The sequence below is a fragment of the Lagopus muta genome, chromosome 3, assembly GCF_023343835.1.
Source record: "Lagopus muta isolate bLagMut1 chromosome 3, bLagMut1 primary, whole genome shotgun sequence".
NCBI classification, from domain to species: domain Eukaryota; kingdom Metazoa; phylum Chordata; class Aves; order Galliformes; family Phasianidae; genus Lagopus; species Lagopus muta.
The window spans coordinates 46,255,104-46,270,583 of NC_064435.1; the positions used below are offsets into that span (position 1 = coordinate 46,255,104).

A 15,480-nucleotide genomic window follows, 5' to 3' on the forward strand; every position below is an offset into this window, starting at 1 on the left:
ACAAGCATGGAAAAGGTAGCATTATTTCACATTGCCATAATTTTGCTTCAAAAAACGTAGCCAGGAAAATACAAATATGTATTAATATATATTAAATACAGATATCTAGTTTAAAAAAAGTCTAAAAAACAAACAAACTAACAAACACATTTCTTGTCTTGCCACTTGTCTTTCACAGATCCTACCTAAATTTTCAAATATCTTCCTAATTAGAACTGTTAATAAACTCAGTGGGCACTCTAGAAATAGGAAAATTTTAGCAGTCTCTGCTCAAGAAAAACAAATGCAGTTTTCAGGTGCTATAAAGGTCCTATTGAGGTCCTATAAAGAGTAACATACATTTTTATACGACTTTAACTGAACTATTAAAGTGAGCAGAATTTTCTGTGTCTGAAAGAAGCCTCCCCGATACCTTAATTGAACCTTACAGGAATAACAGGTCATTATTTGTACTTAGACCCTCCTTTAACAAGTTCGAACATCAGTATGACTACTTACAAGCATCTTTCCTTTTTCAGCTTGGATATCTTCAGTTGTAAGCCTGAAAAGTCGAAAGAAAAAAAAATAATACACATTATACAACACTCTCAGAGGATAAGTCTTGTTTTGCCAATGACATATGTACAAGAGAGAAAGCAGTGACTAATTTGGAGAGAAAAGGGGCAATTCTTGGCTATGTTCTGCAATATCCTGGAAACAAATAAAGCTATTACAATTTCCAGGAAATGGGGACTTCTTAAACACTCAGGTTTGCACATAACAGCACCCTTTTGGAAAAAGAAGGGAAAAAAAAAACCTAAAACAACAAACCACAAAACCACATATGTGTGAATACCAACTAAAGTCAATGTATTTTCAACGCCTCTGCACACATGACACAAAATACATGCTGTGCATATATATATATGCATGATACCACACTTGAAATCTAGCCTGCAATCAATGACTCAAAGAATGTACTACACTAGATATACATAAGGGAAGCTTACTAAAAATATGTTTCAGAGCTTTAAAGTACCAAAGGACAGTGCACTCTATTAGAGGTATTGCCCAGCTTAAGAGAGATGCAGTGACATTTGTGATACTATCCATATGCAAGCTGGCCATTCCCGTTTTGAATAAATAGCTGTTAGCAATCAGACCCTAGCTATTTAATATTTTCTTAATTATATATGCCATAGTAAATTTAGGAAAACATCAGAAGGCTATGAACAATTTGAGTTTGAGCACCAGGTTTCTTGTGAACTTTCTTGCAAACGCATTAGTCTTCTGGGAAGATGTAATGGCACCAGAATTCTAGAACCTCTGGCAATTTTAAATTTAAATCTAGTAACATATCCAATGCGTTCTTACCATAGGAAAAGCAGGTTAAAGCTGCTGGTAGACTTCTTTTTTCTCCCTTTCACCTTACCACACTTGACTGGGATCAACTCAAAGAGAAAACTACTTGTTTGAGAATGTTCACTTTTCAGGACACTTAAAACATAATGGCCAGGCCAGCCAAAAGCTTGATGAACCCACATCACTGCTACACGACACTACTGAGACATGGAGATCAAGAAATACTTACTGCTTAAAACAAACAAAAAAGTTTTAAGAAATATGGCAAGATTTCTTTTATCTCTAGGTGTCCAACACCTGTGAGATGTTAGGTTCTGTCAAGCATATCAGCACAGAAAGAGGGTTTGGGTTTTTGCCTTTTTTTTTTTTTTTTTTTTTTTTAAAAAGTAGTTGCTCTTTATTAAGTCAATTAGGCATCTGCAATTAGAACCCCTATAAAGGGTGCTTTAATGCTGCTCCACACCCATCGGAAGGAATGAAGCTGCACAACAATGCATCTCCTGTATGAACAGGTAGTTCGTTCAGCAAGTATTCAGGATTGTAACACTGGCAATCTGAGCCACAAATTGAAGAGGCAGCACTCAAAAGGCTCAGTACTGTGCTGCAGGTAACACAATCTCACCTCTCACCTGAATGCAAGAGGAACTAAAGTAGCTCCTTCGAGGTTGTGTTCTTTCTTAATTCAAATGATTGCAATGAGAAGGCAGGAAACCAGCTTGTTACATTACTCCGAGAACACTGAATTACTACATTTGTTGTAATCTCTTAATTTTGCTTTTCCAGAGTGTTGGACACTTTAACCAAGGTAATTAAGACAGCTTTCCTTTATCTGCTAAGCAACACAAACAAACTTTCACATTTCCTTATTTAACCATCCACTAAGCATATAGTAGATGTAGTAGTAAAAGCATATAGTAGATAGTAGTAAAAAAACCACGCTATCTACATTCCAAATTCAATTTTCTCTTACACAACGCTCCCATGAAAGACAAGCTACAGACTATAGTAAGTTCACGTTACCTAAAGCTCATTAGTACTTTAGCAAATGACATTCTTTCCACTAAGATGATGGGAGACTTTCTTTAAACTGTTATTAAAAAGATTAAATACACAACACTGTCCTTAAAAAAGTTGCAGGTTGACTAAATGATGTACCTGCAAGGTTTCAATTAGCAGACATGACAAATACTGTTCTAGAGAATTTTCAAATACAATAATTCTATCTTCTTAAAATTACAGTGCTTTGGAAGCCTCCAGAATCTGACTTCTAGGAATGGGTTGGACAAGCTTCTGTCAGCATGGACACAGATAAAATCCTACCTTCAGCGTATAGAAATTGACTGGATGACCTCCTGTATTCCCTTCTAGCTCTGTTTTCTATGATTATTTACTTTTGAAGAGCCTTTAGCCATCTCCTTACTGATGACAATCAATTAGATTGCTTTCCTCATAGTTCTCCCACCTTCAAGGAATACAGTTTTTCCCCCCTATTCCTCCATTATCAGTTTCAGATAAGAAAAAATTGAAAAGAATTAAGCTACATCTTGTACACGTAACTCCTCACATTTGTATGAGAAAAGAGAAAAGATAAAGCTTATACTACAGAGAACAATATCTGAATTCATCCACAGGAACCATGCTGATAAGACATGAGCAGAAAGCATCCATATGATTATTTTGAGCTAGATTTAAGTGTTAGACATCTGCAAAACTTAATCACCATAGGCACTGTAATGGGCTGCCCAGGGAGGTGGTGGAGTCACCGACCCTGGAGGTGTTCAAGGAATGTTTGGATTTTGTGTTGAGGGACATGGTTTAGTGAGAGCTATTGTGATGGGTGGATGCTTGGACTGGGTGATCCTGTGGGTCTTTTCCAACCTTGGTGATTCTATGATAACACACCATTACCATGCTGCTTTCTAATTTGCATGAGCTATGCTAGTGTTTCACAGGTAGGAATAAAAGCAAACACAGCTTTAATAACCATTATTCCAAGATGCTGAGCCTGCTCGAAGTCCACAGAAGTCACAGAATCACAGAATCACCCGGGTTGGAAGGGACCCCAAGGATCATGTAGTTCCAACCCCCCTGCCTAGCAGGGCCACCAAACATACACATTCAGATCAGGTTGCCCAGGACCCCGTCCAACCTGGCCTTAAACACGTCCAAGGACGGGGCATCCACAACCTCCCTGGGCAGCCCGTTCCAGGGCCTAACCACTCTCCTAGTAAAGAACTTAAGTCAATCATCTCTGACCATGCCTGGTATCTTCAGGAACTGGGTTGTAGGAGTTCTATTGTTGGCCACGATGATTTGGAGAGAAAATGCTAGATATTTTGTCTGGAGAGCCAAAGTTTGGATTTTTTTTTTTTTTAATAATAAAAATCCACTTTCTAAGGAAAAGGTTGCAAGACGAGGTCTGTTTAGCTAGCACAGTAGAAAAGAGAAACACAGCAACAGAAAGACTCAGCGCAACCTATTTAAGAATGTATGAGTTTGAAGTATTCTATTTGTATACTGCTAAATGTTCTCTGTATAATATACCTCATCCCTTCAGGCTCTTATGTACAAAAATTCTGCATTCCATGGATTTGTAACAATAAAAAAAACTACTACACAATAGTATCCTGCTCTCTGTGCACACAAAACACTTCTTCTCCAAGTTTCATTTAATCCAACATCTACCATCTTTAAAAGAAATTTTTTGCTGACATTCAGATTGGAAACTCATGAGTCAATTTTAATTCTTATTTATAGACTTCAGAAACAAGCAAAGTCCAGGCAAGCCTGTGTTTGATGTTTCTAAAATATCTTCCAGTAACATTTTCTAGAAGAGGATCCCCACCTTTTGAAAAAATTAACTCTCCTTAAGGCATGTCTTTGATGTTATCATGGAAGACCTAATTTTACCTAACACAGTGCGGGACACACTGACAAAGGGCTGGGCATGAAAAAGTCTGCCTAGTGGCAAAATTATCTGGCCCCACCCAACATACATTCTAAAGAGCATCTTTATATGCATAAAGAAAACCAAAATGCTAAATCACGTGCTGCACATCCCAAGAAACTAGAGAAGGGGTCACTTAACATCACCCTCCACATTAGAGCTTTTCGGTTTTCAAGTTTTTGTTGTTCAGACATGCCATAGATTGCTAGATCCCATTCTGTCAGTAATTCTGCTTTTATCTGTAGCTTACATCACACCCACTCCAAAAAGATTTTTTTTTTTTTAAAGTAAAATCTCAAGAACATAGTAATTTTTTTTTGTGATTCAGGATACAGTATAAAATTATATTTAATATGGCTATTTTTTAATGGAACAAAAAGCTACTAGCTGGCATCTCTCTCCTTTAGGTTACCAAGTTGTTAGATTTCTTCTTTCCTGCAATTACTGACACAAAGTATGAAGGACCAGCCTTACACATCGTTGAGTTCTGAGGTATGAAACATCTCAAAGTTATAGAGCAATCCTCACAGTTTTTAAAATCCACAAGAGATGATTTAACTGGACCAAAACAGTCAGACCTACATCAGGTATGAGGCTTGGGAAAATGACTGAGGCTACTGGAATGGTCTGACTATAAAGATCCACTTGTACAACTAAAGCTCATAATTCACAAAAAAGCTCAACTGCTATTATTCCAGACTAATGAAAACACTATTTTATGCATAGCAATGTTCTCGTTGAATATGCAAATACTGTTCTAATTCCATTCAGAAAAATGGATTGTGTGACTTCAGATAACCAGATTCAACTTCCAACAAAGTATTTTTAGCACGTTATGAATACTACTTGTGAAACAATATTACAATTATAAATATACGGTGCGATAATTCATCTTTGAGCGTTGCTAATTTTCCACACCACTGAAGGATGGAAAGGCACTAACAGTCAAACCATAGTAAAATTAGTATCACACAGGTCACAAAACACATTATTTATAAAAATGTTGCCTGCTCTTACATTGAGAAATTGCAGGACACTGAAAATTTAATACTTTCCACTTCACTAATTGTAATCTGCAGTAGGATTTGGCACACGTCAGATGAAATTACGCAGATATTTGTTCAGTTATCATTTTGATGTACTTGACGTGATTAAAAAAATAAAAACAATAACTTGATTTGGTAACTTTAAATCATAACGTTAAAGCTAAGCCACCATTTGAGTATTTCTTAAACAAAAAGAGATCCCACATAACATTGCATCTCATTGATCTACCAAATCATTTATAGCTGTTGGCAGTTTAAATGTGATTATTTTTAAATCAGGCTTAGGTGGTCAGTCTGTAGCGATCATTTGTAATCACCCAGTCCATCATCTTACATAACAAGACGTTAAGAATGCACTGAGTTCCACACACATGGAGCAGCACTCTGGTTTAAATCTCCCCAGTGGTACCAGATAAAAATCTGCTTTCACAGCAAGCTGTTTTACCTTGCACTTCTTTATCATGACATTCTTTCAGTTTGGACCACAGTTCCTTGAAGAAATCTCCAGCAGGTTCTGCAGAACTGGGGCTCCCACAGGTTCCTCCAGACGCATTCATCTTGTTTTTTCTGCTCTCAACTTCTTTGATTTGTTTGCAGAACTGGCGCACTCGCACACTAAGTTTTAAACAGCATAGTTATGGAGCTGTTTCTGAAGACAGGTGTATGCCTGTAATGACAGATCGACAACACTTATGTTTGCATTTATCAGAGCATAACATGCAGCCATGGATGAAAGACAAAGCTCACACATATTCTTGTCAAGTTGCACTTATTCACTGACAGTCACACTCTAACCATGGAAGATGCAAATATTGTGCTGCAACTAATTATAAAATTGTTCCTTCTACCCCCCCGGCCCTTAAACAGTCATCAAATTAAAAATAGATTAAGATATTTGTGTGTTTTTATTCCTCCTCTGCATAAAACTACAGCTGTTTTCTAAAAGCAAGCCACACTTCTAAAGTTTTGCTGTCAGTAAAACTGTTTGTCAGACATTTTATCAGACATACATTTGTGTACATGCATTCTTTACATACATAGGATTCAAATGACACTCTTCTGCAAAAAGAAGCCTGGATCTCCTTGAAATCATCCTGATTCTACTATGAAAGTACTCCTATGCCATAATACAAAGGGACTAGATTGATCTCAGAATTCACAAATCCCCCAAACACCTGTAGTTCAGGATAACCATCAGACTGCTTTGTCTTAAAAAACAGACTGCCTATACAGATAGAACTTTACTTGTAATTCTTCTTCTTTCTTAGCAGAGATAATTCCCTCAGGTGATCTACAGACGAAGCACGGTACACAGATCTAGTCAGTGCACTGGGTGTCCAATACAGACATATTCATGTAATCACTCTCCTTCAGTTCCCCATGAATATGTCTTCTGGCTTAACTGCTCACTGTGATAACCTGGTGGTCAGCGATCCAGCCTAGGAGCTGGAAGCCTTGGATGCTGTTTCCTTTCTCAAAGCTCTGTGTATAGGGTTAAGTAAGTCACTTTTGTTTCAGTTTGCACATCCTTAACATGGAATAATGTAATAAATGGAGCACAGCAATTCTCAAACCATATGTTTTCTACAGTGCACTGACAGAGATGCAGTAACAGCAGGTAACAGAACATTCAGCAATAGTTAGACATTGCCAGATTTGCTTCAATACACATCTTAAAAAGTGCAGTAGCCCATTTCGGTGCATGATTTCAAACTGGCTTACGTTCTCATGCTGAGAATAGAACATAAGATTACCTTTCCAAGTCAGCAATGCCTACAGCTCTTCAGCTCAAGTTGGACGGCACTCTGCTCGCATCTCCGTGGCTGAAACACTCTGCTTCGCGTGCTGCCATCGTACAGTGCTTCCCTATGGAACCGATGGCCTAGTGACATTGGGAATGGCTCGTACACTCTTATTTCCCTACCTCCAGCCGCACATACTTCAGGAAACATTCCCTTCCGGACCGCGCTCCCCTCCTCCTGTTGCCCCTCACAGGTACCGGGCTGACGGAACGTGCACCTCTCCCGGAGCTCTTCCTCACCCCCTGACCCAGCAGTACGGCACCAGCGCTGCGCCCTCACCCCACGAGCGGAGCTCCCCGCTCCTCCCGGCCATGACCATCGCCTGACAACCGGCCAGCGTCCCACCGCGAGCGCGGTCTCTTAGCAAGGCCAAGCCCCGGCGGCGGGGGGCTTCCTACTGCCGGCCGCGCTGCAGCGCAGCGCCCGGTACCAGAGGGCGGTGAGGCGGAGGGCGCACGCCGTTACCTGGTTGGCTCCCGGCTGCTCCGCAAGAAACGGCGGGAAAAGCGAAAGCTCAGAGCGAGTGCCTTTCCCTGCGTTTGGGGAGGGGCCGGGGGTAGATCTCGCGATGGTTCCGCGCCGCTCTCGCGAGAGCGGAGCTGCGAGGGGCCGGGGGCGCTGTCGGGAGTCTGAGGGGATGGGTTGTTGTTGAGGGGCGCGGTTAGGCGTAGCCGGCAGGGAACGTGATAGGAAGCCGAGGGAGTGTCGGGATTTGTCGTCTGTTGGCTGTTGGGATTTGCGCATCAAGCGTATTTGCAGTGCTTTTTATCCCGCTCTTGATCTCGGCAGATTGCTGTGTTTGCTGCCTTGGCATGTGGCAGAGCAGTCCAAGGCATGCTTTAATGCATCATGTGGCTGTGAAAACCTGTAGGCTCATGTAATTGTCATGGCTTTAGGCAGCAGAGGCTGGCTGATCTATGTGATACATTGCGTGTCACTTGACATTTTTACCAATTTTATTTATTTATTTATTTTACTCAAATTGCAGGTGAATGTTCTGTGGTTCTTCAGAACCAACTCTGCCCTCTGCCATGAAGTAATCCCCTCGATCTTTGATTCATAATTCTTAGTCATGAAATAGAAAACAAAACACTGATTTTCTGTACTATTATTGTGCCTTTATGTGATTCCACACCGCCATTTTGGTGTATATAGAAACGCTTACACAGATTAGTGACATCCTTACCCTGGTGATCTATTTGCAAGGGCCAGTGCTGCAAGCACGTGCTTCCCAGTCTATTAATTCGTAGAATCATAGAGGATCCCATGTTGGAAGGGACCCACAAGGATCATGGAGTCCAACTCCTGACTCCACAGACCACCCAAAAATCAGACCCTGTATCTAAGAGCATTTCCAGTTGTTTCTTGAACTCCAGCAGACTGAGGCTATGACTGCTGCCCTGGGGAGCTTGTTCCATGCCCATTGCCCTCTCATGCAAAACCTTGCCCTAATATCCAACCTTACATCTAACCTAGTTACAGTATTAGTTGTTCAGGTGTTCAGTAGATGTTAGTAGCAGTTTCACCTTACTCTTGTTACATTACTCAGACCACTCAAATCTCCAGGAAGTATCATATCCAGAAAGAGCTACAGCATAAGTAAAATGGAATCTGAGATACCATTTTAACATTTCTGAGATATCTTGAAATACTGTCAGATAGGAGTTCTAGGTGATTACATAGATTCAAATCTGTTTCCATCTCTTGAGAATATTCTGTTTCCCAACAACTGTATACCTTGAGTTTTGAAGTATTTCAAAAATCTTATTATTAACTCTTTTTATTAAATTCTATTATTAACTCTTATTATTAACTTTCCACTAATTCCTCAGCATTGTTTAACCACTTATTTTCCACGCAACTTTAGTTTAGAAATCTAGTGTTCAGTAACTCAGCAGCACATTATCAATTTGGTATATTGTAATTTCAGTACATTCATCTTACGAAGAAACTACCATCATAGGTTGCCTTAGATGCTCTGGTATTCTTAAATAATCACTGTAAATACTGTCTTAGTAGCAGCTTTGTATTCTGCTTTTGAAGCTTCTCTAATCTGAAAGTTAGTGATGTAGGAAAGTAATCTTTTCCTTACAGTTAAAAGAAGCAGGTGTCTTAGATACATATGAAGACCTGATAAGTAGCAATAAAATTGTCCTCTTCCTTATTCGTTGGGTGCTTTACCATAAATCTTTCTTTCTGTTTATAGAAAGCACTCCAGAAAATAGTGTCATCAATTTTATTTCCCAATAAACTCTTTGAGCAGCTTATTTTCATATTTGTTCATGCTGAATTAACTTTACAGCAATATAATTCCATTGACTTCTACAGTGCTATCCTTATCTGCATAACAATAAACGATAATGGATTAAGACCAGCAATTGAACTTTAGATTTATCTCCCTTCTAGATTTATTTGATTTTATGTATTTCATAATCATGTACTTGATCATGAATTACTGCACAGATCCCTGGCTCATTAAACATACTAGAAAACTACTGAAGAGTCATATATTGCACTTATACTGGATGTCTTAAGCTAGTTAGTCTGACTGGAACTCATCTCATTCATCTCCTAAGAGTAAACACCACACCTAGACAATAAAACTGTTGAGAAAAGACTTCAGTGTTCTGCTTGAACAGTGGCAAAACTTTTTGTAGTGTTTTGGCTCATGTTCAGATTTCAAAATAATATGGCACAATAAACTAGGTGACAGAATACTTATCCATGAGCAATTCTGAAGAAGAGAACCTAATTTAATCCCTGCACATCAACCAGTGATGGAAATTCTATTGTAAGAGTACTGCAATGTTGTAGCACAGATAAAATAACAATCAAGAAAAGCCTTTGTGACCCCTCTCTTTTTTGATGAGGCTGTGTCAGTGTCTCTAACCATTCAGATAATGCTGCATTCAGATAAGACCTAGCCCACTGCATATGCATACAAAATAGGGTTAAAAGAGATTAGCAGATAACTTATATTTTTCTGTTTCTATAAATTTAGATGCAGAGATTAAAACCAGCTTTGAATTGTAATGGGAACTCTAATTGAGATATTTAATTGCTTTGAATACAACAATAAATATATCACTCTTTTCCTGTATGTATAGATATACATGCACACTGGTGAAGTCCTTATTTATTTACATAAGATTTAGTAGATTGCACATATACATCCATGGCCAGCGTACTCCCAACCTCCATGACTTGCAGATCTGCACAGAGGGATAAATATGTTGCTAAACATCTAGGCATGTTCATTTCATGAACTTTATGTTGCAGTTGCCAATACAGACATCAAAGGAGCCCAGCTGCATATGCAGTGAATAGGAGCATGTGGCAGTTCAGCTGTTACCTAAACCCCCAAACAGGGTTTGCCTAGGAGTGCAGGGACTGGCGGTCCTCTGAGTGGTATGATTTCTTACATCTGGGAATGCACACAGTGCATACCATTGCTGTCTGGCACTGGTATTATTTGCTTTTTCTGCCACTCCATCACCCCCCACTAGTTGAATGTGATTCTTCTCAAGCTGCTTGCGTAGCCACTTTTGAAATGGAGCCAAGATCAAATTCCCTGATGCCAGTAACAATGTTCACTTTAAGGGACTCTTCTTTGAAGTGCTTTCACTGCTCATCTGCAGTCAGAAACAGCCTGAATTTGTTCAGCTGAAACTCTCAGGTCTTTTAAAGAGTTTTGATGGAGAAAAAAGCCACACCAGGACCTGAGGGGTTCTGTTTCAGGATCACAGTGCAGTGTTCCTGGCCTGTACTCAGACTCTAAAGAGAGCACCTGTTTGAGTGAGTTGCATGCAGAAATGTTTTGCTCTTACTGATGTTTGTCAGGTTGTCATGAGTAGTCTTGAATAGTTTTGCATATATATTTCAGCCCTGGAGAGCTATTTCAGCTTGGAAGGCTGAAGTAAAAATGTACAGGTCCGTGTACAAAATCATGCCATCTACCTTCTGCTGTAGTGAATGACAAGAATTCAGGACAGAAAAGCAATCAAAAAAGAAACAACAAATCGGAAACTTTTTACTTACCTTTTGGGGGGAAAAAATTCCAAACAATAGGCCCTGCCTTCCTTGCCCCTCTTCTGCCCCTTTGTGCCCCCCCAAAACAAAGCAACTAAGGAAAACCCAAATGAAGCAGAACACAGACTGCAGAGAGACAAGATGGCAAGCCATATTTTGTAAAGCTGATTGATTGGGTCTGGATTTTAAAAGATGTACTGTGTTCCAACACTCTAACTTTAGAAATCAAGCCTTTCTTGTAGCATTTTATAGGTTCTACAGAGAGTCTCTGCTCAAACCATGCAGTTCAGCCAGTTCCATTTTTTTCCATTGCAGAACAGTTTATTCCTTAGAAAATTTCTTTCTGTATTTAATAAGAAAATCAACAATGATGATAAAATTTAAACTTTTGTTTTTAAAGTGTTTTTATGTTTTGTGGGAGTGCAAAATTTTAGGGAATTTCTGTGTCCTTTTCTGTACGTATACCCACACTTTGAAGAATAATTTTAACACAGATACAATGTGACTAATGAGAAGACCATTTAATCTGCTATTCATTGGGATTTTTTAGCTGCTTAGGAGCTTTTTTTAATAGTATTTTACGGAAGGATAATAATGTTCATTTTTTTCATCAACCTGGAAATAGCAGGCAGTAAATACCTCCATAACTGAAGCTTCCTGTTGTGTGACTGCTATAATTTCTTTCTTAGTCCTGTACGGATCTTTTTGGATCTAGTGGCTTATGTCCACTGGATTTATTTTCATTTTTAACATCATGAAAGAAAACTTGTAATAATTTCATTTGAAGACACACTAAATTAAGAATCCCAAGGAGACGGAAGCAACTATGTAAGGGTTTTCAAAAATGCAATTACATGGATGGTGAGAATATTCACATTTACTTAAGGTAAAGAGTTATTTTGTCCTAACAGGCATGACAAAACCTGTCTTCATTCCTTTCTGTTCAGCTCAGCAAGTACTTTTGTGCTCCAGTAGTTAATCAGTTACCAGATTCCACAGCTTTTGTTTTCACACTGTTTAATTTCTCTTATTTGACACCATACTTGTGAATGGACTCACTTGCTGACACAGGTACAACCTTCAGGTCTGCCTACTCTTTATGCCTAGGACTACTTTTTGTTACTGTTGCCACCACCGTTACCCGGTATGTTCTAAACAGGAAAACTTCTGATAAGCATGCAGAAAGGAAGCGGTAAGAATGACAAGTACATTTCCTATTTTACCAGGAAGCCAATTTCTGAACATGTAAATTTAATTTTAATTAACTCACCTCATAAAACCGAACAATTAAAAAAAAAAAAATCCCAACAAGAACCAGTAGCAGCACATCTTGCTATCAGCTATGCTTCATCACAGCAAGAGTTAGTATGAGAAAGGGATTACAAAAACACTGTATTAAAGAAGAGACCAAGAGGCAACACTCAAATGACATGCTCAATGTACTAAGTCACTGGCAGTGAAGTTTCTCTCTCAATCCATGCTTAGTTCCTTAAACTGTCTCCAGTAAATACTCCTGCAGACAGATGTTGAGCTACGCACAAGAAGGGTCAAAAAGCTGCTCTCCCCAAAATCCTGTCACCAAGCACCACACAGGCTGGCAGTACCAGACACATTAAGGAGATAGCCATTAGACCATTTCAAGCATCAGATAATTTTTTTCTTAAGGTTATCTTAAATTAATTTTAAATAAAGGCTTTCAAAACTCACCCTTCTCTTTGAATTGTGCAAAGTTCTGCTCTTGATCAGGGTGATAAATGTTTACTATTGACTTCCCCTCCAGCTATAAACCTCAAGCGTAAGTAAGATGAGGAAGCCACCGTGGACCACACTAGAGAGTGCCGAGAGGAGATCTGCTGCTCCTAGGATATATACAATGTGCAATGGATAACCTAATATGCCTTTCATTTAACTGGCTGGGCAGGTTTCTGCATTCTGGAGAGTGTGGAATCATACCAGAATTTGTTGGCATAACAGGCCCGTCGGACCGGTTCCCGGGGCGCCAGGAACCAGCACAACCAGTTCACATCAAAGGCCGCCCAACATGCTGCAGCTCAGCACCGGGGAGGCTTCGTGCCTCACGCCTCCGTCAGCTCCCGGCGTGCTGCTCAGAGGGAATGATGTAGCCTCCAGCAAAATAATTTACAGAGGGGTGAGGGAGTGATACATTCATGATAAGTGTAGCAAGATTGTGGTGTTATACATTTTCTTTCGTTTTATGTGCTGATGCACTGGGCTAGAGGTCTTGCTCAGCATAACTGCAAAAGGAAATGGGACAGAAAATACCTTTTTTATAGTACTGACACCATATCTCAAGTGTGAAAAGACAGAAATTAGGCTCCAATTCAGCCTTGCTTTATAGAATCACAGAGTAGTTTGAATTGGAAGGGACCTTTAAAGGTCATCTAGTCCCCTGCAGTGAACAAGGACACCTACATCTGAATCAGGTTGCTCAGAGCTCCTCCAACCTGACCTTGAATGCCTCCAGGGATGGGGCATCCACCACCTCTCTGGGCAACCTGTTCCATTGCTTCACTATCCTTATTGTAAAAAACTTTTCCCTTGCATCCAATCTAAATCTTCCCTGTTCTAGTTTGAAAGCATTTCCCCTTATCCTACCACCACAGACCTTGCTGAAGGGTCCCCTTCTTTGTTCTAGCCCCCCTTAGAGTACTGCTCTGAGTGCTTAAGCATACCTACAGATATGTGTAGAACTCTGCATAGCTTTGCTATATGTGAGAGACAGGAGCCTAGGAGCCTGCTTGTGAAATGTGCACCTCATGCCTTCTATGGAACACTGGGTTGGTATAAGCTGCTCTGAATTACCACAGATGATATTTCAAGGTGAAACAGATTGTAGAACGCCAAGGGACATGCTTCCATAACCATGAGGAACTAGAGGTGAGGCAACACCCTTCTCTGAAGGATACAGAAGCTGCCCTACTACAACTGCACACAGGCTGTAAGCAGCAGCTGTGCTGCTTCATATTCATGGCTGGGAGGCAAGAATACTTCATATTAGTCCTGCGTACTGCATATTTATTCAAGCTGTAGGCAGAGAGCAGGATATGCCCCAACAGAATCCTGCATCTGTGTCAACTTATTACATTCTTTCAACTACAAATATAGACCGTAATTTTCAGATCTACTTCTATGATTGTTCTGAGATCTTGACTAAGTAGGAGTTCAGCACTTCTGGAAATGTGATCATGGATGCCTATGATCAGCCTCCTTAATTCAGCTTAGGCAGATTCCTTTGTCTTTTATTTAAGTACTTAAATTTAAACACTCGATCTTGAAAAAAATTGTCTCTATTTAATGTTGCTGAAGACTCTGAGTAAGTCCTGAAACCTGTGTTTGTTCATAAAATTATCCCATAGTGGTATCAGTTATCTTTTTTTAGATCTTCATTTCTAAACTTTAATAATAGATAACTAGTAAGTAGTCAGAATAGGAAATTACCATCAACATCTACCACTGTTGTGCACCATGTTTTTTCATCCCTGATCAGAATAGGTAAAAGAAATAATGCTGATATTTGCATATACTCTATTCAGACTATTGCACTACTGTTTCACTACAGTTACCTTTCTTATAAGGCCACATTTTCTGAGAGAAAGGCTTAATGCTGCAGAAAGCAACTGGATTACTAACTGAGCTGAAATGACAGATGTACACTGTTTGTGCTTGCAGTTTGCACCACCTTAGGGTATGATTTCATACGACTAAGCAAGGCTGGGCTTGGTCAGTATTTGAGAGGTGATTTACAGGAAAGTCCATGGCAGGAAGTGGTTTTGGTGATTCAGAGGGCTGTACTGAGTAATTGGGCATCATTGCCAAACATGATGGATATACAGGTTCTGTATATGCAATAGTTTTGGTGTCATATGAAAACGAAGTTTTGTAGACTCCAAGCCCTTTTCATAGCCACTACATTTGGAGCTGTAATTTCCCATCTAGTGTGAAAATACCATGCGTGGAAACAGTGCCTTCAATTTGTTTTAGTGTGCGTCACATAATTGGATAAACTGCCTAAGTGATTAACATAGGTAAATTACAACCCAAAATAGCTGTTAGACTATACAGGGTAGAGAAGGCTCTGCTTGTAGAGAAGACTGAAGAAAAGCTTCAAAGTTGGCCTGCTCCTTCCAGCTATGTCAGCTGATCTCATAAATGATGCCATCTGACATTTTCCATGTAGCATCCTGAGTTCATCATGGCAACAACAGAACTGAGGAAACAACATTCTGACCATTCTTAGATGGGTACAATGAACACCAGCTTTCTTGATACCTTTTCTCCATCTTGAACCTGGATC

General features: G+C 39.6%; 1 protein-coding gene across 2 annotated transcripts in view; it reads right to left on the bottom strand.

Moving 5' to 3' along the window:
• Nucleotides 1–7,712, bottom strand: part of RBBP8 (RB binding protein 8, endonuclease) — a 34,659-nt gene extending 26,947 nt beyond the window's left edge. Inside the window, exons 1-4 of one of the 2 annotated variants that reach the window (XM_048938806.1) lie at nt 7,602–7,712; nt 7,089–7,200; nt 5,780–6,001; nt 499–541 (exon numbers count right to left, since the gene is read on the bottom strand). In XM_048938806.1, the coding sequence (XP_048794763.1) occupies nt 499–541; nt 5,780–5,891 (155 nt within the window). In that variant the 5' untranslated portion in view covers nt 5,892–6,001; nt 7,089–7,200; nt 7,602–7,712. Of the gene's footprint in view, nt 1–498; nt 542–5,779; nt 6,002–7,088; nt 7,211–7,601 lie in introns of those variants that run through there. The other variant, XM_048938807.1, reaches the window with a different exon arrangement.
• Nucleotides 7,713–15,480: the final 7,768 nt, after the last annotated feature.